The following is a 27335-nucleotide window of genomic DNA, read 5'->3' as shown; positions in this document are numbered from 1 at the left end:
TTGCTGTTTCTCGTATTATATTCGTTTTGGAAGTATACGTAAACTTATTACATATTGGTTGTTCCAATTGCTACAAACATATACACTACAGACACACCAACATAAGCTCCGAGCGTTCAACTACCTAATAGAAACGAATTCATATGATCACCATGTTCACATATTCTTTACTTGCATATAACTTAGTCACCTTTCCTTTCTGGAAGGTACTGATTGTGAAGTCTTGGTTTTTTTAGCGTAACGTCATACTTTCCAGAGAAAACGGTATGAATTTTGCTCACAAAACAATGACGTCACAACGGATACCTCATCCTTGGGTAGATAACTCTTTCATATACCAATATTAATGCTCCAGTCGTGATAATAAATAAGAGAAGATTGCATGTGAAGTATTTATCATTTTTATTTCATACAGCAAATTATAGTCAACAAGGAAAATAGATTCTAATTAAATCATTTCTCTTTTAAATGCACCTATCAATACGGCAGTTGATTTAAAATATCTTTTAAACTGTTTCTTGTAGTTTAACAAACACAATACAAGTTCACTATATCTCGTTTTTGGTATGCACATTACTGAGGATTCATTCATAGTGTTATGAGCATGTGACTTCATTCGAAATGGTATTAATGACGTCATGATGACGTCACTACAATATTACAAATTTAGTAGACAATATGATACCTTGACGTACACTCAACAACCACAGGCAAAGCGAAAAAAGAGGAAGACAAACCATGAAGTACACTTTGTCCTGAGACAAAAAGGGGAGATTGCAAGAATTGAATATTCAGAATTCAATATTACACAAAAAAGATTTTTATCTAACAACAAACTAGTGACATATACTTTTTATATGTATTCTACATATATATATATATATGGATATTTTCGTTTTCAAAAAACGGAGATTCCGCTAATAATATCTATAGTTTTCTTCATATCTCACACTTTCTCAGATTTCACTCGCATCCAATCATAAACTCAGATATACAATTCAGCACTTCAGAAATACACATACAAAGTGTTGTATTCTAGGAATACCAAAAGCTATAATCAATAAGTAGAAAATAAAATATTTCATATACATAGACTCAATTAAGATGTGTAAAAAATGATTTGAATACAAAATTGCCGTAAAGTACACAGCAGGAAAATACACTTAATTACCACTTTTGTCAAAATTGAAGAAAAGAAGAAATGATGTGTTCTCATTGGGCAGGCATTATGCAAAAGGAATGTCAGAGGTCAAAACTTAGCATAGGTCATTAACAATGTTTAAACATGAAGAAATCTCGAAAAAAAATCGTAACCACAAATGTGCAAATGTGGTTTTTTTTCGAATACTGTTTTTGAATATTTGTCACAGACAATCCAATAGAATTGTTTAACTAAACAGGCTTTATTTTTAGATGAAAAATTAATCGAAATAGATAATATATATGTGATAATATCAATTATGCGTAGTGTGTGATTAAGTATAAACAATAGAAATCATGTAAAATTATATTTCAAAATATATAGCAATAAGTAAAAATGATGAAACATGAATTTCAAGAACCTGTGAAAAATGCTATATTACCCTTATTTCGTTTATAATACACGTTTTTATCTATTTACATACTAACACATACAATTTCTGATAAACAAATAGCTAAACACACATTTTACCCTTTATATCGAAAAGTCATCACGATTCACGAACAACATCATTAAGTCGATCTCGTTCGTAAGTATGTAATAATATGGCATTTCGGGGTCCTACGTAAGATTGTCTACATTTTCAGTTTTGAATCGGACCTCAGCGATCAGTTGCTGAATTGCTCTATGGGAAAGTACTACATTTATATTTAAATGTATAAACATTTTCGAATTTAACAAACAAAAAATTGTTTTAATAATTTTGTAATGGAAATATTATTTGTAGATCATTCTGAAGCAATTGGAGATTAAAGCGGTTTCCCCCCTTTCTTATATCCTTAAACTTAAATGAGTTTATTTATATATTATTTATGACATGTACCAACGCAAAGTCTACAGGAAATTTAGAGACCATACTAGGTACCTTAAAGTTAATGATACGTTATAAAGAAATTCAATTTAAAATATCTAGATAACAGTTTATTCGTATTTAATCAAATTTGATTATTTTATTACCAAGGTTTCACAGATTCTATAAAAATCGTACCGTTACGAAGAAAACAATTGACGTTAAAGTACAAAAGTGTACATAATTGTTATTATTTATTACCAGATTTTCTCAGCATCTGTAAAAGTCTTCCTGGTATGGAGTAATACATTGACTTTAAGTACAATATATGATCACACACAGGAACTCGTTATAGATACGGAGCCATTTTGAAACATTTTTTAGTTATCTTCGCCTAAGAATATTTGACATGTTTATTGTTGCCGCCTCGAGGTCATGACCCTATCACCATTGGCACACTCTACAGATCTGTAAGGTTGCTAGGTTTCAGCAGTTCGTTACCTTGGAGTAAGGCCAAATAAAATAATTTGTATGTTTCCAGTAGCAACCTTTACAACAAGCTGGCGGGCAAAATATTGATGATATCCTATATTGTTACTCTAATATTATCGTGAAAAATGATTTTTTTTATTAGTATTTTTGTTGTTATTCTTGGCTTGGTCATTGAGTGGTTATATAGAATCAGTAGGGACACAGGTAGTCTAGGTTACCGGAAACACAAATATATATGTTATATATGGCCTAAGTACCAGGGAAAGACTGGGATATGTATAGACATTATCGGACGCACCCAATGTGTTACATAGCCATAAAAAACATTTACTAGCCATAACAGACATTGCACATATATCAGTGTGTTTTACATATTTACAATTGATATTATATTTCAATGTGATAAAATCGTATTAATGTTTCATTTTTATGTATGTGTTATCGATACCCGGCAGGCAGTAGTTTTTATAAATAGGTAAAGTAGTATTTCAAATTTCAATACCCATAAAAAATAGTGAACTGTACTAAGTGACCCCCATATAGCACAAATACATACTTATCATGACAAGAACCCGCGAAGCAGTAAATTACACTTGTCCGAACCGCGAGTTGGCCATGATATCCATGACCGATTTAGATCAAAAAGTACATACTTCTATAGACGATCTATATACATGTATCTATGTCACATATATATAATATGAAATCGTACGTATGTCAGATAAAAAAAGATGAAGTTTTTTACGAAAATTGTTTCAAATGTTACAATATGGCACATTCTCATTGATATCGAGTCCGAGCAATCGTCTGATTCTTTCAAACACGATACACACTCGTACAAGCTTCTTCTGAGAATAAATTAAACAACGCACAATATGTTCATGACGAATAGAATGCAAATCATATACTCGGCAAGAGTTGACGATGAATCAAAACCCGTGTTTCACGCTCCTGGCGTAAAGGAAATATGACAAATAGTATTTTATAATACATTCTCGTTGCCGAAGATTTCTTGCCTTAGTGAACTACGATCATGGGGAGTCATCACTCGCTATTCCATCACTTTTTTCTTCTGTCTCCTTAAAGTCTGACTTTTTCGTGTCCAAATCGCACGGGATGCCTTCATTAAGTTCTTTGATAGCCATTTTTTCCTTTTTTAATTTCATGCGTCTGTTTTGAAACCAAATCTTGATTTGTCTTTCTGTAAGACATAACGAATGGGCGACCTCTATACGCCTTTTTCGTGTCAGATAATGGTTAAATTGGAACTCTTTCTCCAGTTCTAGCGTTTGGTATCGGCTGTAGGTTTGGCGTCCTCGCCTTCTGTGTGCAGAGTTAGGACCTGCAAAGACACAAAACAAATTGGTTTTAATATAAAAAAATGAATAGAAAGTCAATTTACAACTTATGTTATAATTTCACTCTAGTATTTTGTCGACATATTAATCCAGATTTTTAAACTGAAAACTCAAAAGGGGTTAATACACAACTTATAATAATTCGTATTCACATGCGTACTTGTGTTCACTGATTAATCTAGTTCTGCAAACCTAAATCCAATAGCAGTTAATATACCTATTCACATTATTATTTTTATGAACTGGCTGATCTAGTTTTACCAATTTGTGAAGTCAATATTTAAAAGCGTTTTATTTCATTTTTTTATTGAGTATACATATTTAAATCAACAAAGGTAATCAATTTCAATACATTTCCGAAATTAACCACACCAATTCATGTAGTATTTGCTGCATTTTGAATGCGTTAAATAGAGTTTGTATTGATCAAAAATGATAAAACAAACATTAATTACAGTCAATTAGAAGTTGAACATATCTGTAATATCTTTCAGTACATTACACATTATTTAATTGCTTTAGTCCTTCACGGTTTTGCATGTAACCTACAAATGCTATCTGCAGTGTATTATTGCGTATTTCAACCAACAGATTTATCTGTAGATTAATTGTCTTATTATTAATTCGATGCAACGGAATACATCTATCACTAGATACATATGTATAACAAGCGACTAATTTGATTAAACGACATATACAAGAAGTATATCTGTTAGCCATCTATAACAGTATAGTACTTTTTTGTTCACGTACCCCGAAGCAAACCGCAGCAAAACATTTGTAACAATTCTACTCCGAAACACATAAATCATTTCCAGATCGCCTGTGACTTTGTCGGGTATATCTTTTCTCTAACAATTTCTCAAAAGTAATTTTATCCTTCCCCTCGGCAACCTTTACTGATTCGTTCACAATAGAGGTTGACTATAAACTTGACCCTATGTTAATGTATAATGACCCTGGTAACAGGCTATCACAAGCCGTCTTTGCCCTCTACCTGGGGTAATTACATTACAAATGAGTCAAGATTCTTATTTTTTACAGACGATTTAGCAAAGGTGTAAAGTTGAATGAGTGTCAATGGTTCACAATGTTACGCAAGGTAGTGCAAGCAAGAAATGTCGTGATTAGTTTAAAAACGCATCTGTCAAAGTGTTTGTATCTAATGATTTCAAAGTTTTTGAACGCAATCAGATATGTGAGGTGTGTGGAAGGGAAAACCTGTTATGTGTCATTCGGGGTTAGTTCCTGTATCGGGCTTTTGCACCTAAACAACCGAGCAGGTGATATACGGTATATCTAGCTAAATCGAAATTAGATATGAATACCACATGAGGTGGAAATGTGTTTATTTTTATCATCTATAACCTTCCTTGAAGTTCCTAGCAACTTATTTCTGGTTATGGATATAAATAGAAATTTAATGTACAGATTTAATAAGTTTTTATATATATATGTATGGATAAATAAATATCATAGCAATTCATCATAGTCCTGAATACGGGTGGATCGCGGGAGTAGAAAGAATTGTAGATTGATTAGAACTGAGAGCATATAGGCAAAACTTACAAAATAACGATCATATTTATTCTACTGTTCTTACAACTGATAGGCTTGTAATATTTATTATACTGTTCTTACAACTGATAGGCTTGTAATGTACTTCCTCAACTATAAGTTAGGATAACAATAACAAAAAATAATATGTTTATTCTCAAATTAGCATTGCTTGTTATTCAATCTCTTTTCAATTTAATTTAAAATAAAATTCTGTTAAAATTGAAATTGAAAACAAATTGACCGAAGTTATATACACATACAAATATTTTTCGTCCCTTGCGTTTTCCATAAATAAGGATACATAATAGATATATGTTTCTGGAATTCGTGGAGTCATTCTTTATCAGTCACTGCGTGATTTTATTATGTTATCAAATCCACATCAAATGGCATTCTGCCTGTACAAGTTTGGAAAAAAAACCCAGAAAATAATATATTGAGAAAAACAAATATGTAATTAATCCAATTTTGATCTTTCAGTTTCTATATGGAATCGCCGAATGGTGCATGGCACAGTTGTAAAGCATTTGCATACAAGACCAAACGGAAACGTCACGGTGCAAGCAGTAAATATTGCAGTGTCATCTATGTCAGCGGAACGTGAAATGTCATTTTAATACCTGTGGTTCAAACCGTTATTTCGCCAGCGGCTTTGACACTTCAATCAATGGATGGTTAATTTATTTTATTGCAAAGTGAAATATATCATAGGTATCGTTTACTTCTGAACAGTATTTTGAAACAAACATTTTGTTTTGATATGTGTAAAATATTCAAAAGATATTTAAATTGAAATCGATGTTTACATCATATCATATACACATTGTCTTTTTATTAGTTTTTTTTTTAAATACTTCATTAAATGTTAAAACGAAACCTAGTGTCAAACAAACAGTAAACCAGTTGAGACGAACACATTTACGTTAGAAGCTTTAGGAACAGGCAATACGATTTGATTGATCTTAACAGTGTCAGCTAGCCTCCGCTGCAACCAATCTGCACCTATACGGATTCAGTCAATATAGAATATCCGGAAGTGCATGATGGTCTGCTACTTTGCCTACCTTCCTGCTTTAGATCGGACTACACATGGACACATCAACTGTTTTATGATATTATTAGAGTGTAAATAAGTGTTATATGTATCAGTTATAGAGTAAAAATAGATCAAATTTATATTGTTTGGATTTCTACTTTTTATATATCTTTTTTTATACAATCTTATAAACGATTGCAAATTACTTTAAATTAGAGGTCAAAGTAATTTTGTTTTGATTCTTATTTTATACTCTTTTTAAAAATAAGTTTATATAATCCATTTTAATGTGCTTTAGATGAAGCAACTCGGTTCAACAAAATTTCTAGATGAAATAGATAGTCATGTTATACCTAATTGAAATATAACGCAGCCACATACACGCATGTATTCATGTACATATGTACTACTTGTTTTTATCAAGTGACATTTCGCCGTATGTTGTTTCTGGTTAGATACGAGTCCGCCGTTCGCAGAGTGAACAATTTTGACACAGTGACTGGCAATTGATAGGTATCGAAGACACATCACCTAATAAGGTTTTACCTGGAGGTGTGAATAGCCGACAGTGATAAACTACCTCCTCAATTGTTACGTGTACACAGGTTGTACGATGTAATACGTTGTTGATTTGTATTGTTGTTCTATTTATAAACATACATGGAAAGTAAGTACTGCGTAAGTATAGGGCCTTATGATATCAGTAATATTGATACATTTCATACATGTAGCTTTGTGTTAAAATCCATATCCTTTTCAGCGCACAATACATTTCTGTACGTACCAAAACGTAAATTAAGACACAGGCAATATATGAATAATAAACAAAATTTGAATATTATCGGATTTGAAATGCAGAGCATGAAACATTATTTAAATGTTGTTATTGTATTCAAGATTTGTTTTAAAGAATAAACAAGATAGGAATACATATTTTAAAAACTCGTTCTCTCCTGTGTAAGGGGATCAAGATACTTTCACGCCCGTTTGTAACTGGACATTCCTGCGGTCATATACTAAAGCTGTGCAGGTGTCTTGTCACTATCATTGATAAATGGCTAAGCGCACGTGTAAATATACATATTTTGGACATATCTGTTGTGATATAATTTATATGAGATATATTATGGCCTCTTTTGACATCGTAAAAGGTTTGTCATGATAATTTAAACATAGATATTTCTTTAAGGGTTTGTTCGACATTGTCTATACAACTATGATACTAGGATCTGAAAACAACTGCGACAGCTCGTGTTCATGTTTTTCTACTCGTTTATGAAATTCTAATATTGACTTCATTACAATACTACGATAACACCTGTGACATGTCATTGTTATCTAGCCCTATAACTTCCACATAAAATGCAATAGACCATTCATCCTTTACGACTTACTATATGGTACCGATAGTTCCTTCAAACGTCCAGCAACTTTGTGTAAATTTGTTACATTTGGGGTTGCTCATCCGTGTAATATGCCCAGATGTGAACAATTTACATTTTACATTATTTGAATAACTAGCTATTTTTTTCCTGTGTGCCTGACCCCTTGTTCCAATTTATACCGAGGCTATTTTGAAATAAAAGTTTCTCTGTGTAGCTTATCTGGATGAGGTTAATAATTAAGCTTTCCCTTTCTGGACTTGTATCCGATTTCTGCAACAATGAATGTAACAGCAATTATATATGTATATCCATATTGACATTAAAACGTCAGTGTCTTGTATCTAATGAATTACTTATAAGACCAGTAAACGGGATTGACAAGCCTTTGTTGCAATAGACCTTCGCAATACGTTTTATAAATATTACATACCATCCTTCATTATATGCCCTATGTCAATGGGGATAGCTTTGTTCTAGTTGTAAAAGGTCCCGCAGTGAAAGCCCTGATAATACAAGGCGAACATTACGCATCACAAGTTGTAAAATAATAAGTCTATTTGCTAGAAAAAAATAACAATTATTGCAGTTATGTTAACTTTTAACCAAAGAATGCCATAATGCGAATAAACTTGTATGTATTCCTCATTAGTAATTTTTGTTATGGACTATATCTATAGCATAGAAAGATGCATTTAACCAAGTCGGCTGGTGTTGACATATCAGACACACAGTCGACAAAAAGCCATCAAATCCTGTATAAGCGTTTCTAGAAATGTTTTTTTTTACATATAGATTTTTATAAATTATTCATTAACAATGAAAATTGCCTATTATCAGAGCGTGTTTGGATAGGAATGTGAATGTAATTTATAATATATCTGCGTTGACAAAAACGTAACCATGGTAATTATGATGACACATCAAACTTGTATCATTGGCTCAGATAATGATCGGGGGAAATTGAAGATAACGACTGAATGAAAATAATAGATTTTTATACATCAGTGAGTAAATGGGTCAGTGATTTGTCTATACAGTACGGCTTCTCCATCGCAATTGTCTAAAGCATCGCTATTAGTTGTAATGGACGCTATGTCGCAGTGCATCGAACGAACCGGATATCAATAAATGGTGTTTTATGAATAAATAGATAGGTTCAAACGATCTGCAGCTTACCCTATTAGCATTATAAACATTCTTCTATATGTGTATTAGAATATACATATTTGAATATCTGTCTTAATATATATTTACGGATGTATATAATTGTGCGTGTATTTGCATTGTGCTATTATCATTGACTCGATATCGCTGACTAAATCCTTATTGTTTGAAAGTAATCGATAATGGTGATTATATTTAATGAATGACTTCAGTGCGTATATCAGATATGATCTCTCGGCTACAGCAGCACTCTATCTAATTACAACGAATTGAAAACAATAGCGCTGGAATATTCTGTCTGTCCTTAATATAAGTTTTCGATTTCTTTGTATAACGTACGAATGATTTCATTTACAAGTCGTCACAGCTCTGAAAAAACTACAATTCCTGTTTCGTTTTGTTTCATTAAAAAGAATTTAGTTGTAAAAATGACAAATGTATCATTTTTGTTTAAAAAGACACCTGGTAAACTAATGTGTGTAGATATATTTGTAATTTCATATTATATACATCAATATATGAAAGCTGTTGGGTTTGATGCTACTTCTTTCTACGATAAGCTAGAGAGACCTGGGGACACTATCATCAGGATCAACTAAATGTTTGCTGGAAATGTGAAATGTCACACTGTAAAGAATGTCTGTATACAATTGTTCACACGTGTTCCTGTTATTAAGGATAACTAATGGTAAAAAACAGCTATCTTCACCGTCAGTAAAATTATATTCAAATGTATCATAAGGCTATCACGTACCGCTACAGAGATAACACGGCGGTATATGTATATAGAGACATGTTTCGCTCACAGCTAAAACAAACAGATGTGTATTTAATTTGGCAGCGTCCATAAACATACGTCTCCCACATGTAGAGGTAAAAAATAACCGACTCGTTTGCGCATAAAAACAACACTAGGATAAACATATCAATAACACGAGTCTCTAACTACAGTTATCGCAAAATATAATGTATGTGTTCATCAACACTTGCATGTAAACTATGATATCAGGCATCATGTACATGGATTATGGGATGACTGAATAAACCGATTTATTATGTGATAGACAGACCGAACACTACTAGATGTTTTGTGTAAACAAAAATTAAGTGCAAGAGAGATCTTTTTCGCCTTACGATAGGGCTTACATAACGGTCCACTCTCACTGTTTATCTGACACGAAATTACCCTATTATATATTCTAAACTTATGCAAATCTCACAAAATAGCTAATTAATTCCGCGTAATTACTACTAATCTATGGGCTATTTCATGCCATGACATTTTATGAAATATTTCCATGTTGACGTATCAGTAATTTATACCCCTGTTCGCGTGGAGTAAAATGGTTTACATCAGTAGTTGTAGTTTCTATGGAAGTTTCGGATTTCTCAATGACTTTAATTCACGAGTATTATATCATAGTAAACCATTACTCACGTGCAAATCATGACAAATGTTTCTGAGTTTTGAAATAAGATAACACTTGAAAGACTGTGTTTGAACTTATCATAAAATGATAACTGACGTTGATGTTATCATCATCATGTGGGTATTGTCAGCCGGCACACAGTTTGAAAAGCAAAGCCTTATGGAGATCAATTCATCCTGATATAGACTACCTAGCTATAGCTTATCATTGATTATGCAGACTAGTTTTATCCTCATACAAATAATTGTTCTCCTTAAACAAACTTATGATCCTTATTCATACTATGTGTCTATTCTTGTTCAGAATAGGTTATCCTTATATGAGCAAGTTTTTTCTCATTTATTCCCAGTTAATTCTTATTGATGGCTGAATAATTATAAAGACAAACGTATACTTGCCTATTCTTTTTCAGACCAGCTTATTCGTATACACATTAACTTATTCTTATATGGTCTGGCTTATTTCTATAGAGACAAGTGAATCCTTTTGCAGACTAGCGCATTCTTATACAGACTATCGCATCCATATACGGACTAGCGTATCCTAATACAGACAAGCGTATCCTTATACATAATAGCGCATCCTTATACAGGCTAAATTATCCTTATACAGACTAGCGTATCCTTATACAGACTAGCGTATCCTTATACAGACTAGCGTATCCTTATACAGGCTAGATTATCCTTATACAGACTAGCGCATCCTTATACAGACTAGCGTATCCTTATACAGACTAGCGTATCCTTATACAGGCTAGATTATCCTTATACAGACTAGCGTATCCTTATACAGACTAGCGTATCCTTATACAGACTAGCGTATCCTTATACAGGCTAGATTATCCTTATACAGACTAGCGCATCCTTATACAGACTAGCGTATCTTTATACAGACTAGCGTATCCTTATACAGGCTAGATTATCCTTATACAGACTAGCGCATCCTTATACAGCCTAGTATCACTGATACATACTACCTTATCCTTATACAGACTAACTTATCCTTATACAGACTAGCGCATCCTTATACAGACTAGCGAACCCTCATATAGATCATCTCATTATCATAACCATGTCAGATATTTCGCAGACTAACTGAAATAGATACAAAAACAACTCGTGATAATTGACAAAATGACTCATTAGGACCACATTGGTATATGATAAATAAATCCGAGAGAGAGAGAGAGTACACTCCTCTTAGCCTAGTATAACATAAACTTATTTGATACTGTTATACAATGCTTACCATTAGCTTAATTTAATTACGTACACACGGTTCACTGAAACGTAAATGTAGCGAATGATGTTGCTTTTCAAATTCTATTTGTGATAGAGACATGGAAAGAAAATGTGTCCTTAATTTCATATGTAATAAAATATCATTTTTATATTTAGGCATTTGAAGATGATTCTAAGGGTATGGACAGTAAATGACTGTAAAAAGTAAAAAATAAAAAAAAACATTGAATTATCATTTACGTATGGCTCTCATAGTGTTGATAATGTAATTAAAGACACACAATACTGTTAAAACATTCAACAATTAAAGCATTGTTTTCTTACGATTTGTGTTTTTATTACTATCGTTCGAAGTTATGAAGCAAATATTGTCATACGTAAGTATCCATTAATGCCATTTTGTTTAAATAATTTATAACATAGAGTTTCTTGTCTGTATGATTAACATGTTGAACAGAAATAGTTTTTCTTAAAAACCAACAGATGCCAACGTAAACCAATAACAATTTAACAAGACCTGGAAACACGAAATGCTATCGAATAGTCTTGTACATGACTGTTTTATGCGTTGTTTAGTGTTTTCTAACAAAATATAATACATCGTCCTGGCTTCTTCGCGATCCAACAATGAAATTGAAGAATTTTAGGAGCGCAATGATATGTTTCTTTCCATGCATTTCTTGCTACCACTTACTTTCCCGTTTCCGTTCTGCATTCTTCACATACGGCACGCACGTTATATTTCGGGCATGGTCTAAAGTAGAAGCGCAACCACCTTTTATGTTTGAATTTAAACTTCAACTTTTTCTATTGTAGATTTATTTTCTAACAAAGAAACTGATAAAACGAAGTAATAACAACAAGAATAAATCAAACGAGATGCCGTTATTTCATATCATATTAAATATATTACGACAGAAAGAGAGAGATTCTTAATGAAAAAAGATACCTTACTCCAAAGTTTAGGTTTAAATTTATTGAAAAGAAAACATTTTGGATATTAAGAATTTTGTACTTAATTTGCGTTTAAAATGAGTTTTCACCATCAAATAATAATGTTGATGTTGAAATAAAAAAATAATGATTTTTAAATCTATTCTCTTAAAGTCTTGAAATAATATTGATGCATGTAACTTGTTTTTGTTATGTTTTTTTTCAGCTAGATATCATTCAACTGAGGATTTAATGGCAGTTGGCTAAGTGACTTAAACTTTGTAAAGGATTCACTTTGTTTTAGGCTATGCCATATTGAAAAGATTTGTAGAAACCTATTTACTGCATATCGTACACGGGGAGGGGTAGCGACTGGTCATAAAATAAGAATTTCACATAAGACCTATATCCAGTAGTCATTCTGTCAAAGTATATCTCAAGTTCGGATCTTCGAAATGCCTGCTTTTATTGCCGGATCATATTTCTTGTATATGTCTTGTGTTTTAACGTTTAGCAGATCCGCTAAGATTCCTGTGTACATTAGCATTTACTAAGAACGGCCTGGATTAATTATACATATGTAGTAACGATTGAGGGATCTGCTGAATATGTATTGAATGAGAATGACATGGTATTATGGTGTATTATATCATATCATTGTGTAAACATATTGAATATTCAATTAAAGATATTACAGTGTAATATAAAATATTTTTAATATGTTTCCAGATGTCATTCAACCACATGTGCAATGGATTGCCTTTAGAAGTTTAGATACAAGTTAATATTATTCTGAACCTGAAAATAAAATACCAAATTGCCCGGAAAAAATCAACTTGAAAGATTTTTTTAAAAAGAATCTCTTAGATAGAGCAGTTTATGTATTTTTTATTTAAACCTGTTCTGGTCGGAATCTTAAAAAAACCCATGAATGTTTCTCAAAATTTGATAGCTTAATAAATAAATAAAGTAAATAAATATAATGATGTTTTATAGATTAAAGGATTTTCCTTAAAGAGATAACGGTTCACGTGACAGCGATGCAGCCACGTGCAGTGTGGTAACAGTACAATCGATACGTGTTAAATGCATTTTGATTATTCAAATAATCGATATGTGACCTTGACTTTGCATTAATTGGCTGTTGGCAGGTGTAATGGGATTAGGTATATCGATTGTTTTGTCCCACCCAGTGGAAACAGGTTACACATGATAACGATTACGATACTAATGGTGACTACACTTGGTTGGCAGACAGTAACGACATCATCATACACAGTAATCAATCATTTACTTCCAAAAACCATATAATCCAACAACATATGTATTGTTTATGTATCATAACATGAAAGTGTATTTCTACCTTAACTTTGTTTGTTTTAATGAAATACACAATCCATCTGAGTTCGTAAGTTTATGTGTTATATTTTAGTAATTTCAATAATTTGGGTAATAAATATTTCGCTTTATTAATACTTTGCTTTTTAAAATTAAATCATTCTTTTGCATCACAGCAAGAGCAACGAGATTTTTTGTATTCTCAGAATTCGTCAATCATCATTAATTCAGAATAGAGAGCATAGCATTGCGCTAAAGTGTATTGCCTTCCTTGCAATATTGACACAAAAAAAGTCTCTTATTTGCAATTTCACAAGTTAACGTTCCAGAAATATCTAATTGTATTCATATTTTCGTTTGAAGATTTCAAATGTCACAGGGAATCGATACAAATTGAACAAAACGCCCACAGTAACCACTTCTCATATGTTTTGTTATTGAATTGCAAACTGCCTCGAGATATTCAGTACAGTATGGCTTAAGGGGACACCACTAAATCGATCCCGATTCTTTGATAGTATTTCACGTACCTAAGAATGAATAGAAACTTTAAGCTAACAGCTAAACCTATTCAGCAAATGTAGCGGCCTTCTTGTCATTGTCTTGAATGCGCTAATGCTAATTGCATATATTACCGAAACATTTTTGACTCCATCGATGTTGTTTAATATCTATAAACAAATCTCAAATGTATATAAGATATAAAATGTTTGTCAACTCGATTGGTGTTTGCTGGATATTTTGATTTTTCTTTTTTTTTCAAAATGATTCTAACCATATTATGACAGAAACGAGAAACTTTTAGATTTCATTTTTTTTCTTCTGATTTGTACATTAACTGGTGTTGTGTAGACCATTTATTTGTAAATTTCAGTGTCATATACTCGCTTGTGTTCCTTAATCAAATCAAATTCGCGAAAATGATTCCTTGTAATGATATATAAATAATAAAATTTCAAATTTTCAATTTCATTTTCTAAATCTGCGAACGGAAATTCTAGCCATTTTTCTTTTTTTTTTTTAAATTGAAATCGTGAAATTAGGTTGGACCTCTCCAGATCTGCGATGGCCTAACATGTTTTTTTATTGTGATGATAAATAGTTGATTCTACCTGTCCAAACTACATACGGGGGGTACACATTGTCGTGTCATCCCTAAATCATACACACGTGTAGGTTCTACCACTATTTACGACTGTTGGTTGGACCAATCTGTCAAGCGTCTTCATTGACATAGCCCTACTGCGTTGAATTGACCACAGTGTCATTATATATGATCAACACAATCGGTATATAATATTGAGCAAGCCGTTGGTAAAGCGTGCTCATCCTCAGTAAATAAAGTTTATTGATAAATTCTGAATAAGTAGTTTTGATTGGAGAATATTTCTGAAAATATTAACAATTTACTGTTAGTTATCTTAAATTCATTGAATGTAAATAGTTTTAATATTAAATGGTATTGTATAAGTTCTACCTTTTATTCCGTTGATGTGGATTGGAAAATATATTTTTGTTTTATGGTATATGATGATACATTTATATTTGTCGAAAGCGTTGTGTGTGAGCTCTCATTTTCAATTTCCGTCTTTCCTCCAGTTTACCCTGATATTGTCACATGTTACAGAATAGATTACTATTATCGACTTAAAAAGATCGTTTTTTTCAAAACATTATACCCGTAATCCTAGTTTTTGTTTACTCTTACTAATTGATTGGTTGTTTTGGTACAAACATCCTAGTAGATCCCCCTCCCCCTCTTTTCTCTTCTCTTATGGAGAACGTCGTGAATTTTGAAATTGATTTCCAGTTCAGACCTGCACTTGGGAATTACAGTATGGCAGAGTAAAATATTTCTTATCTCGAAGCTTTTACGAGATTGATTTCATGGCAAATCATACAGCCACACTCCGACTAAAGCCACACAAAGTTGTTCTACCCAGCTAAGTTACCACAAGGACATATTCACTATATGGAGAACGTCCTTAGGCAGTCGGTCAATATAAACATACGTTAAGGTGATACTTCCATTTGACTCAATAACAGATCATATGCTGTTATAGAGCTCTGATGTATTATCTTGAATTACCTGGTTACATTGATAATTGGTAATAGGGTTCTAAGAGACTAAGCCGGTCATGTGATTATACAAGCACTTATGAAACACAACTCCAATGTGTTATCAATGAAAATACGATTTGAACAGGACATTGTGCGTGGTGCAGTACTCGGATTTGGATGTTTAAGATTAAAATATGTTCAGATGAAATATTTGGTACATATGCAAGGCTACAATACCGCGATTTTATATTTGACAATGATATGAACGTCATTTGTTTGATGCTTCATGGTTAATTATTTACTTTAATTTCACAAGGCCGTATATGTCCTTGAAAAGTGTATATCATTAATCCAGAAAACAAATGTCATTTTCACTATGTATAACTATGTTTTACTTTTCCAATATACTTTTTTAATTCTATTTCAGTTTAATTGTTTTGCTCGTAGAACGTGACGTTAAATCTTCCAATATTAATTAGATATTGTGTGATAAGCACAACATTCCTCCATAAATACTAATTGTACCAACACGGTCAATAGGTCAACTATTTCATTCTAACTGATTTCACTGAATGATACATATTTTATTTATTTATTTACAATTTTAGAGGTTTGAACATCTTATATTTTGCATTTTAACATTATTTCTATAATATATAAGTGTTTATTTAGAGCTTGACAGACGTTTAACATTACCTATTTTAAAATTTGTTTTAAATATTACATTATAGATAAGCGGAACATTACATACATCTGTTTACAATGTATGTTTTTCTATTGAAGTCAGTGATACAGTTATTGTTGTAAAGATATCCCGAAATCCAATGTTTTAACTAGGATACATTCTTCTGACAACATGATAGATAAGTAAATTTGTGTATATGGGATGAATGCCTTATCACAAATTTTAATTTCTGTATTAGGATATCAACTAATGATTGCTTAAACGCGAGGTTTTTCATCCAAAAATCGCAAATGCTTGACGGGATATATTCATGATAATATATAAATATATAATGATGAAGGATATCGTTGTTGTTTGTTGATTTATACAATTATATCTTTCATATGATTTATATCAACTGTTGTGTAAAGGTAGCTTATGTTTGTGAAATGCCTGGTCTTATTTGATTTGTGATGTATACATGAATGGATACTGCTAGATTGTATCAATTGCATGTTGCAGAAACATGTATAGAGAGATCGGACGCTCATTCATTTCTTTTAATGATGACAGAGAGGCCTGTGGTTTGTATACTTTAGTACACTATTGGTTTATTATTCTTGCACAGGTAGAAAGCTTAAACATAGTATAATATTTTGGCATTGCCAGTATTTTTTTCGATTATGATGATCAATATTTTTTGCAATCATTAGAATAAACAAGTTTACATGTTTTTGTTTTTGTTTTTTGAAAATAATCATTCAAAACCGGAAATTCGTTTTTTCGTTGATACATCAACCCAAACACTAACACGAATTGGACATACACTATCTGACAGTTTCTGTGTTTTTTTATATTATAGTTGTCATCTTGTGTACACTGTTTAGGAGTGTAAGTCCTAGTCAAGGCCTACTTAGCATCAGACTATAGTATTACTGGTAGTCTTCTTTCACAATGCCTAACCGATACAAAACACATGTATTCAGTATGTGTGTAAATAGCTATTCGAGAAATCAATGTAAAATTACATAAGGTTTTTATGGAGCTTATCTTAAGTTCTCGTTCGGTTCATTTCAGATTCATACACGAGGAACTGTATATCTATTATGACTTATGTTTCATACAATATTGCAATGCAAGAGACAACAACTAATGGTGGATGGCTGTTAAGCCCAGAAAGCTGCGGGGATATTAACCGTACATATATCCTATAGTTACGCCGTTGAACACAATTGGCTTGTGATGAGAAAGTGTATGTTTTCGTTTATCGCTATCAGCAATTGCCTGAAGCATTTTGTATACATACATGCATTATCAATGTAAATTGAGGATATTTCCATTGTGAAATAGATCCCGCTGAAAGTTTAATTGCATTTGATGTTTGAATAATGCATATGTTATCAGTATCGTGTTTGTTCATTGATAAACTTATCTGAATAATCAGTTTATTAACGGATGATAATATTACTTCATCCTGCAAAACCTGTTAAATGTATTTACAAATGCCAACAAGTAATAACGAAGCAATTTGTATTTTAAACAATGCAGCTATGATAAGCTAGGTATTGTTGCTGTAAATGTATTACTTTATAATATAAATCAACATATGTATGTTTTTATTTTTAATATTCGTATAAAAAACGTCATTTTAATCAATACCACTAATGATCAATTAAGATATCTTATATATGTAATTCAAAATGTTTAGGTGTCAGGAAATGTTAGATTATCTTAACCGCAATTTTAAGAATGTATTTAAACATGTTGCAATACTTTCTATATATAAATATCTACAGTCAAGCATTCGCTTGCTGTGCTAAATACCAAGAACGCACTAAACAAATCAATTAGAATCGACGGTTCCTGTCTCGAGATTTCACGAAGATTTCCATGGTTAAATTAAAACAGATCAATGTGATTTCCAATAAAACATCCTATACAACTACCAGTAGGCAAGTCAAGAGAAGATAACTTTTCATTGACGGTGGACTGCACATCGTTTGATACATTTCAAACCCATTAGGCAATTAGTCTTTTCTATGGTTATCATATAATCGAGTCAACAGCATCAAACCTGCGTGTGAAAAACACGCAACAAAGTTCTAATGAATAACTTATTACTCTTGAAAAAATATAGCATTATTAGCAAACTGTTAGATAATTAATTATCTATAATTTGATCCAACATGTAACTATTTTCTCATGGATAAAAACGGCAACACCATACACTGCTTGCATCCATATACATGTATATCGTTTTTCCGGATCCATTTAACATCTCGAACCACAGACATCTACTGTACGTCTTCTAATTTAGTGTTTCGTGTCTTTTTAACGAATCTGAGATACACGATCTGTTCAAAAACTGTATCTCATTCCAACTGTGCTCTATCGGTGACGCCGTTCAGTTTATGACCCGACAAAAAAGTCATAAAACTGAGAAAGGGTGGGTACTTAGGTATACATCTGCAGTACTAGGTATAACATCGCTGGAGTTAGTTTAGTGGTTATTTCATAGCTAACCAATTCCTCACCTCTCGAGTTTATGATACGTTAAATTGGCGCCTTTTCCTCAGTCATGATTAGTTGATTCGCGATATCGCACCAGGCTTTTCTTCGATATTTTATATCCCAAACCAGAAATACATTCTCAGGGTTCAATAACAGAGTTGAATACGTGGTATATTTTAATAAATACAGTTTGTATTACTGAGAGAATGGACACTCTTATTTGTAGCATGTTTTGTTTGTGTTTAATCGTTAAGTGATATATGCAGAATGAAAGAATGAAATCTGTCTTAAATGACAGTGGACATATTGGTGTTAATTTGAATTATATATATTTATTTTTAGGGGTCAAAGAAGTAATATCAACAGGATTTTCCAGATGACGCGGATCCAATTTAAGTCAGTAGGATAAGAATTACTTCAAATGGTAAATATGGGACAAATAATATGTTTAGTAACATTATTTCAAAAGAAATTCTGTTTTAGCGCATGCGCATATCTCATAACATTGCAAATGTTGAACAAGTCATATAACATGTGTCACAAAATCGAGTAAAGTTTGACATGAACATGTCTATATGTCTTTTACAAAATTCCATAAAAGGTTGTCTTAATGAAACAACGTATGCTAATTAGTTAAAATTTGTATTCCTAGGAGATGAAACTGACACAAGCTACAATAAAACCAACTAAGATGTCATTATTGGCCATGACACAATCATATCCCATGTGTGAAATACCTATATATGGAATTGCTGACTAGTTGTCGCTTATATTAGCCTAGCGTGTTAATGGCGGCGAAGGTTCTAATGAATGAGCTGATAATATTAAAACGGTTTCGTCACCTGATACATCAACCGGAGACAATTTTTTAAGATCCCAATTTCGCAGTCGTTATTCAAAATCCATTTTATTCACATTGGGAGCGACCTGGTATGCAAATAGATGTCACCGAACTGTGAAGGTCACGCTCGGTTGAGAACGCCTCAAGTGATGTACTCACTAGTCAGTGGTGGAATCCTTACTGCCATTACGTATACAAGACTATTAATTACTTGCTATGTGTTTTCAGTGTTACTATAGCCAGTTTATACAAGCAAGACGGTAGAGAGGCGAAGATAATAAAAATAGCCTTCCCATTGGATAAAATCTTTCTCCCTCTTTTTTTGCTCCAATGACATGACTGAGTCATGCATGTACTAACTATAACTTTTATTCTATCTATTTGCAATTCATTTCTTGTGTTATTTTATTTTTCTATTTACTGGCCTGCAGAGTTTTGCGTCGAATCGGCAATTTTATTTTATAAAATTATTTGACATATGTCTATTACGTATTGTATGTAAAATGTTAAAAAAAGTTTAACCAGAATGTATGTAAATCAAAAATATTAGTGAATAATAATATTTTTTACTGTATATAAATTTGTAAATGAAAAAAAAAACCCGTAGAAAATGAATGAGGGTATAAATGGGTGTATTTTCGAGTTTTGATTTGAAAATACCTTTATTATTTGAAATCCATACTTTTCAGTTATAAGTGTAAGCACAAATTGTTATATATACAAATAACGTTGCATATTTTGTTTGGAAAAATATTGTTATATAAAGATATATATGTGAGTTTTAACTTACTACATGATATTATTCAGCTTATACTGAAACATAAAAGTGCGTGCAAGACAATCGCATGTATTCTTTCAAACGCATATGAATTCACTATATATAATAATTTATATGCAATTTCATGCCGTTTATTATTCATTGATTTTTTTTTATTATTTTCAATTTTAGACATGAAACTCCTAAATTCCTAACTATATTTTGATGATTAATAATAAATATACTTTAAAACCAAACTCTCTAAAAACATCCGAAGTGGCTCCTATTATTTTCAGAGTAAATTGAATTCTGTTTTAGTTCGTCGATAATGACAATGGATAAAAAGACTTTAATAGACTATTAATATTGCTTAATCCATTATCTAAAAATAAAGACATCTCACCATTTCGTTATTTTCAAATTATTACTTTTAGGGATTTCATTTTCTATGCTTCACTTTTAAATACGTAACTAAATATGCGAATATCCCCGAATTAAAAACGCTGATTCCATAATTTAATAAATAAAATATTTTAATAAACATTTTCTTTTAACCTCAAAATTATAAAATTGAAATACTACGTGTGTAGAAATATAATATTGTTTGTTAACTTACAAGAAAATGCGGAGGCATAGTATCTGATAAATACTTTATAGTAAAGAATGGCCAATGAATTCGCTTTACTAACAAATATTATTTAAAAAAAATAGCCACCAAATTCATTTTGTTTTCCAATTTTCTGAAAATTGTGTAAAATTTTGCTTATTCACTTATTTTTAGCCAATTAAAAATATCACGAATCCTTTCATTTAAATAGGTATCATTTGCACCTATAGCGAATTCAAAATCTTAAAATAATTTGTCATTATTGTCGTAAAAATAATTCGAAACAAAATAAATAAATCATGGTTTAGTATTTGAGAAAGGTATTATAAAAGACAGAAATTATCACTAGAAATCCCATCTTCCTGGGAGTATGGGCTCTAAAACTGAAATAAAACCACCCATAAAATATTATTGATTACTTGTAGGAGAGAGACTCTCATGTCTTAGTAGAGATACTACCCTGTGTTCAGGCTGAGCTATCTGAGACGACCGTCCATAGTGACACAATAACTGCTAGTTTCTCATTCTTATTTTAATATACGAATTACCCTAATAGTTAAGCAAAGTTGTGACTTGTAAATATCATGTTTGGAAAGGAATACGGATTTCTGAGATAAGTTATCGATATCAGATTAAGATTTTGTCAATAGCATTTAGTTATTTATGAACTGGCATTAGCTTATTTCCTATTGACAAATACAAAAAGACCAACATACTTTTAAATTTAGTTTAGTAATTCATATGAATGTTTTTTTTTCTTTTTTATCAGTAGTTGTAGATGTAAAACAATAATGCTTCATTTTACTTTATTTGTCTTTACATGAAACATTATAAGACATCCACATAAAAGCGATATCATTGTTATATTGATATTTTGCCTTAAGTTGGTGATCATCTGGGAGTTCATCCATACGTCATGTGCTTTATACGACACTGATAATAGGAGGAATGATGCATTTAACTGTGCAATATTCTGTACGATTAGTCTATAGAGAATGCAGTGATTCTCCAGCTATTGTAGCAAACTCCAAGGAACTAACATGACTATATTGATTTACCTAAAGTGTACATAATTAAAACGTCATTTTCTTTCCAAAGAACATTTATCATTTCCTGGGTTTATCGATAGCATGGACGACCATTACTTCAGCTTTCAAACATTATCTCGATAACTCAATGTAGAAGCCGGTCAAATCACATTACGTCACCGCGACATAGAAAATTGTCTTTTACTTGTCCAAAGCAGTCAACCATCAACTAAAAGGAGTCATCGTAATTGACAATACATCAGAAATATATGTTATGTGTCCAAGCGGTAATTAGATGTATTCTTTTCTTGAGATGAGAATGTCATATTTTAAACAAGAAGGATGGGAAGCAGACTATTTTTCAGTATATTGTTATCCACATCCACATCTTTTCAGACTGATAAGAAATGGGTATAAGGTAGCAAAAAAGTAAAATACATAATTATATAGACAAAATTACATACAAGGACACGGGTATAAATATTGTATTGTTTTATCTTATTAAACCAGAAAAGTTTAGTTCATACATATATATTCAATTTATTCCATTAAACAGCATGGTAAATCAAAAGATATTTATCCTATCCTAGAGCAATTTTCGTGAAATCGATCGCAATATTACATTATGTATCAATTTCACAAGGGTGAATGTAGTGTTTATATAAGATGTTTTTTTATTTATTGATTTATCTTTGAAATGTATTTTTTATTTACATGTTGTGATAGCGATTCATGTATTTCAAACATATTTTTGCCTTTGTTACAAAAACATTAAAATGTGAAACTGCATGTTATTGAAGAAATAGAAATGTATATATCTGTGTTCATTTCAACCTGAATTAGATTACGCAGACATTGTAAGATTAATGCTTATTGGTGGAATTCACGAATATCTGTATCGACCACATTGAGATTAGCTATTAATCAGGGTAACATATTAACTCCCAGTTGTTAGATGTACATTTCTTTGATGTAAATTTACATTTTGATACCGGAATGAAATATATGAAAAAGAAATCTTTTCGATTAATTTTAAACTATACGTTCAAAGGGAGCTAGGCAAGATTCGGTAAACAAAAATATAAAGGATTTGTATAGAGTGGACTGATAAGAACCCCATATAAATGTCAGACTGGGCTATAGTCGATATTACTGTGTGTTTATTACTCTATCGACAGCATTGAGTAGTTCCAAGGGGTAACATTGTGTCCTCCACCGCCACTATCTCACCAATACATGGACAGACAAGACAACGCGTGTACGACAAAAACATAACAGAACCCAGTCACAATTATTGTATTAAGATATTGGTATTGTGTTCATATATATAAGTCAGCCAGAAGAAGAGTGTTGGAAATATTTGTCGCTTGAAGTATCTAAAATTGACTTTGTTTTTGTTTTTTGCTTTTCTTATTTTCTTTTCTTTTTTATTTAAGAACATTTAGGAATAGATTATATAGAAAGCATTAAGTAACCATTTAGACCTTTTATACATTATGCTTCTTATACATGTATTATGATTTAATTGCATTACTTTGTTTCTGAGCAAGCATATGTTTCTAATTAAAATACTATTTAAGACGAATTATGTGAAAATTTAATGTATTCAAATATATCATTTTTTGCGTTAAATACATTTTTGCGTTCATATAACACGTGATTATTCGTATTTATTCATACTACATACATAAAAATACTGAGTTGGAAATAGATTATTGGATACAAAATCAAAAAAAATATACCATTAGATCATGATGATTTTCATTAATATTATTCTAAAATACATAGTAAATTGCTTATATTTTTTATAAATTTATTTTCTTCGAAAGCTACATGTAACTGTCAAGGTTTTGTAAAATTATACCAAGAATTGTAATTATGGAAATACATAGGCAGATTTAAACAGATTTACATAAGCCCTATTTATTTCAGCCAAACAATAAAATGAAGATTTATGGGAATTTAAGCCGCAGTGATGTAGCGTCTAAACGCACATTTGAGGCATTGGCTATTTTGAAAGTTAAAACTATTTGAAATCATGTGAAGATAATTTGCTTATTTTTGTATTTATTTGCTTAATTTTTAAACAATAAATTGTTATTTGTTTTTCTACCTTCTGTATAACATAATGTACAATAATAGATAGATGAGAACGTGATTGAAAGCTAATGGCTGAGATGAATGACAGTGCGCTATAACTTTCGAACTGATAAATCTCTGTGTGTTAATGAAGGAACTCTAGCCCCAATATCGAAATATGACTGTATAATTCTCACATATATAATTATGATATACTTTATAGAGAAATTTATGATTTTATTACATTTTTTCCATTTCATTTTTTGGTTGTAAAACTTAATAGAAGAATAATTAATACATTGACATCTCGTATTTAGGCATTTTAATATTGCATACATTAATAATTTTATTTTGACGGTTTGTTATTTTATAAAATGAATATGTTTCGTTGAGTTTAAAGATATTTTTTTTTCATTTTAAGTATATCAATTTCGAGAGTTATTGGCACACCTCCACCATGGTAAGATCCTGGTAAATGGATACTCATTAATATATATATATAAAATAATTCCCATACATATAAAACTAATTAGAAGGAGATACGAAGTACCCTTACAAGTGCACATTGCTCGCTCCTATAATTTACCCCATGTTTGAAATTTAAATTGTATCATCAACTGTATGTTTGCTTAAATCATACAACCTATAGCTAGCCGAACTACAAAATTAAAACATACACTTGCCTGTGTAAACCCAAATGGAGTACTAAGCGTATATTGGCCATGACAAATACAAATATACTGGCGTCATGCTTCAGTTGGCCGTTTATATGTAAGCTGAGTAGGTTTTAATTTTTACAAGGCTATGTTACGTATCTGTGTTTAATTTTACGGCTCAACGTTTGACCGTGCCCTGCATACGAACTATACAACATAACCACTCCATCACACACTTCCATATGGCGTAGACAAGTCTTATGTAGAATTGTGAGCTCAAGATAGCAATAACACTCGAGCTTAAATGTATCCTCTCTACTAGTGCCTTGGGAAAATATGTTCAGCAAAGCCAACAAGCCTTCGTGAATAATACATAATGTATATTTTTATCGAGGCCCCGGCCCTGGCAATGGGTTTCTCTAGGATATGCATTAAAATTCCCTTCTCTTTGTGCAATAATGCATAGTACATTTCATCGTTTTACCTGACCTGTTATTTTTATAGTTGCAGAAAATTGCTTTAAGCCCTTACTTTAACTCACATTTATTTTCTATCCTTCTTAACAGGATAACACTGTGGCAGCTTTTACTATTGTCATATCAGCAACTAGTGTCTCGGATATCAAATACGTATGGATGACAAGTTTGTATGTATCCAGTTACAAAACATCTGCGAGATTGAGAATTACTTAAATATCATTCATATATTTTTTTTTACAATTTATTTGTTATGATAAACTTACATTATAAATAAAAACATAAAATAATAAATTCAAATAGTATCTTCTCTATCTCTTTTGATTTATTTACTTTTATAGGAAGTTCATCTCAACTCCATAGTTATTATATCAATACTTGTTTTGGTGGTATTTATTACTTGTTTTCTTTATGCAAATAAAATTACGTTGGGCTTAATCCTTAGTTCTTATGGAGTTCTTTAGCCTCATTTGTGATATGTTATATCGCCATAAAACAGTTTTACTGCTTTCCCTCGGCAACTTTAGAAGGGAGGTCGGCGGGAGAAACATAAATCTATCATAGGATTTGGTGCATCATAGAGAAGCGATATACGAAGGGTGTAAAATGCATAGGAGACGTTGTTAAAATTTAGTCTAGTATCTGTTTATAACACGCCTTCAATTCGCCAATTATACTGACAGTCCCGCGGACCCTGGTGTTTGAGTGCGTTCAGATATAGTGACTTTCAAATATAAGTGTTTTATGGTCGTTTTAGACGCACGTGTATGATAGACACACTAGTACCAGTTTATGTATTTATTCAGAATGTATTTTGTGTATATATTTTTAACAAAATATTTATATTCAATTAGATATCATGACTCTGTAATTCCGGTTTATATATCTGTTTCATCTGTCTATGTTTAATATCCTTTATCAGATATATATCATTTTGATGTTATAATTATTCCGACATTTATATAGTTTTAATGTGATAAATATTCTGACTTACCAACTATTCCCATCCACGGGTAAAAAGGCGTTGAGGGGCTTGCTTCTGATCCCGAATTTATGCCTTGGTCCGACTTCATATGTTTTTGTAGGAGCATAGACTGACAGTTAGAAGGAGCGTCCAGGCCAGAGTAGGGACTATGTGTCGGGTTATTATGTACGGAGTCCGGAGAACTACTCTGTATGCCACCATGTGGAGGGGGACTCCAATTGTCTGTACTACACGAACTGTATGATCTATGCAAAGACGAGTCTTCTGAGCCCTGGTGTGCCGGGGCTGGTTGGGGGTACGGCGGAATCCGCCCTCCGCCCGGGGGTGATGTCCCGTGGCCGTGTCCTACCCCATGCCCAGGTTGTTCCGTCGATCCCCCTCCTCCGCCCGACCCTGTTCCCCCGCCCGATCCGTCCCGGGAGGGGTAATGGGAACCGTCCGCGGATTGGTGGTGAGGTGAGTATCCATTGGGAAGAGTCGCACGATGAGGATCAAAACTACTGTTGTGATATGCCGAAATTTGATCGGCAAAACGTGATGCTAGTAATCCAAAATTGTTTGAAGAGTAACCAACATTGTGTGGAATATGTGAATTTTCCGAAGAGTACTGTGCAAAAAACGAAGCCGGATAGTAAGAATTCATTTTTGAGAATATATTGCCGTTTTTGCTATTTTCTCACAACATGACCTATACTCTGTACCGTACCTAGTGATTTGTGGACATCCATCGCTTACGTCGGCC

The 27335-nt window shown here is 32.0% G+C and overlaps 1 protein-coding gene across 1 annotated transcript; it reads right to left on the bottom strand.

Moving 5' to 3' along the window:
* Window positions 1-385: 385 nt before the first annotated feature.
* LOC138321839 (homeobox protein Hox-A7-like) lies at window positions 386-27335 on the bottom strand. Its single transcript, XM_069265833.1, has 2 exons — window positions 26603-27335; window positions 386-3825 (listed from the first exon to the last, which is right to left on the bottom strand). Exons 1-2 carry the CDS (start codon window positions 27234-27236, stop codon window positions 3515-3517), a joined length of 945 nt encoding a protein of 314 aa, XP_069121934.1. The 5' UTR covers window positions 27237-27335; the 3' UTR covers window positions 386-3514.

The sequence above is a fragment of the Argopecten irradians genome, chromosome 4 (genome assembly GCF_041381155.1).
Source record: "Argopecten irradians isolate NY chromosome 4, Ai_NY, whole genome shotgun sequence".
In the NCBI taxonomy this organism is placed as follows: domain Eukaryota; kingdom Metazoa; phylum Mollusca; class Bivalvia; order Pectinida; family Pectinidae; genus Argopecten; species Argopecten irradians.
This window is presented reverse-complemented; position numbering and strand designations above follow the sequence as displayed.